Source organism: Elephantulus edwardii, unplaced genomic scaffold (genome assembly GCF_000299155.1).
Source record: "Elephantulus edwardii isolate Elephantulus edwardi_28Jun2011 unplaced genomic scaffold, EleEdw1.0 scaffold00129, whole genome shotgun sequence".
Classification (NCBI taxonomy): domain Eukaryota; kingdom Metazoa; phylum Chordata; class Mammalia; order Macroscelidea; family Macroscelididae; genus Elephantulus; species Elephantulus edwardii.
Genome location: NW_006399879.1, coordinates 5,988,463 through 5,989,615, shown reverse-complemented (window position 1 = coordinate 5,989,615; position 1,153 = coordinate 5,988,463). Strand labels below are relative to the sequence as shown.

At 53.8% G+C, this 1,153-nt stretch overlaps 1 protein-coding gene across 1 annotated transcript in view; it reads left to right on the top strand.

Annotated features, from left to right (window-relative positions):
- Window positions 1-1,153, top strand: part of NOP14 (NOP14 nucleolar protein) — a 21,393-nt gene that overhangs the window by 7,589 nt on the left and 12,651 nt on the right. Inside the window, exon 6 of the mRNA XM_006893617.1 lies at window positions 564-686. Coding sequence (XP_006893679.1) covers window positions 564-686 — 123 coding nt within the window. The remainder of the gene's footprint in view (window positions 1-563; window positions 687-1,153) is intronic.

Below are 1,153 nucleotides of genomic sequence, written 5' to 3'. Positions count from 1 at the left end.
GCCCTTACACGTCTGCTCCGGGTACATCTCCAGGTCCACACGTCACCCTGTCACACGGCCCTTACACGTCTGCTCCTGGGACATCTCCAGGTCTCCATGTCACGTGGTCCAGGCTGTTGGGCATCTGACCGTTTGGTTCCCAGGCCCTAATGCCACGTTGTCATGGAGTCTTCTCACATCCGTTTAGGACGTCTCCAGGCTCCCACACCGTTGTCACAGGCCCATTCAGCAGCTCTGTGAGCCTCACTTCCTGTTGCTGTTCACTTTCACTTCACCCTGGCCTTAACACCTACATGAGCACTGTTTGTTGTTACTTTTTTTTTTGAAATGTAAACCAATATAAAAACATTCTTTTTTTTTAATTCATTCACTGTTGCACATTTTCCTCCCTCCCCTCCCCCTTCCCCAACCCCAAGTCTTTTGTGAGGACTTTTGTGACCTACTGCTCTTGACCTCTCAGTCCCTGATGACCCCTCAGACAGCCTTCTCTCTGGAAGAAGGCTTGGGTGTGGACACAGACTTTCCTGAAAAGGAAACACTAACAGCGTTTCCCTCCCGCTTAGCCTGATGCATACGACGTGATGGTTCGTGAACTTGGCTTTGAGATGAAGGCTCAGCCCTCGAACAGAATGAAGACAGAGGAGGAACTGGCGAGAGAGGAGCAGGAGCGGCTCCAGAAGCTGGAGGTACGGGGGGCGGCGGGGCGCAGCGGCGGGTGCCGGAGGGGCTGCTTGTGGGCTGGGCCTCAGCTCTTCTGGCTGTTTCTGGTAAGGCTTTCTCTGCTTCTCCGGTTAAGCTGGGTTAAAGAGACACTGTGTTTTCAGTGGAATCTTCCTAGTTTAGTTTACGCTTGTCTTCAGGGATGAGAATCTTTCTGTTCTGATTACTAACAGCGCAGGGTACAAAAGGACCATGCGGCTTCTCAGCGTGCTGGGCTTGCGTGATCCCAGCACGCAGAAATGGCTCCTAATACGGGGCATTGCCTTCTCAGCTTTTCCATGTGCGTTTTAAAAACCCTTGGAGCATTTCGTTCACTAAAACAAGGCTCCCCGCAGCGTCTGCCATGCCGTCCTGGCACGCTCGGGGGGCACCAGGCTGTCAGCGCTGTGCCTGCAGGCAGCGAGATCGTCCCCTGCCCTCCACCCCCAGAAAG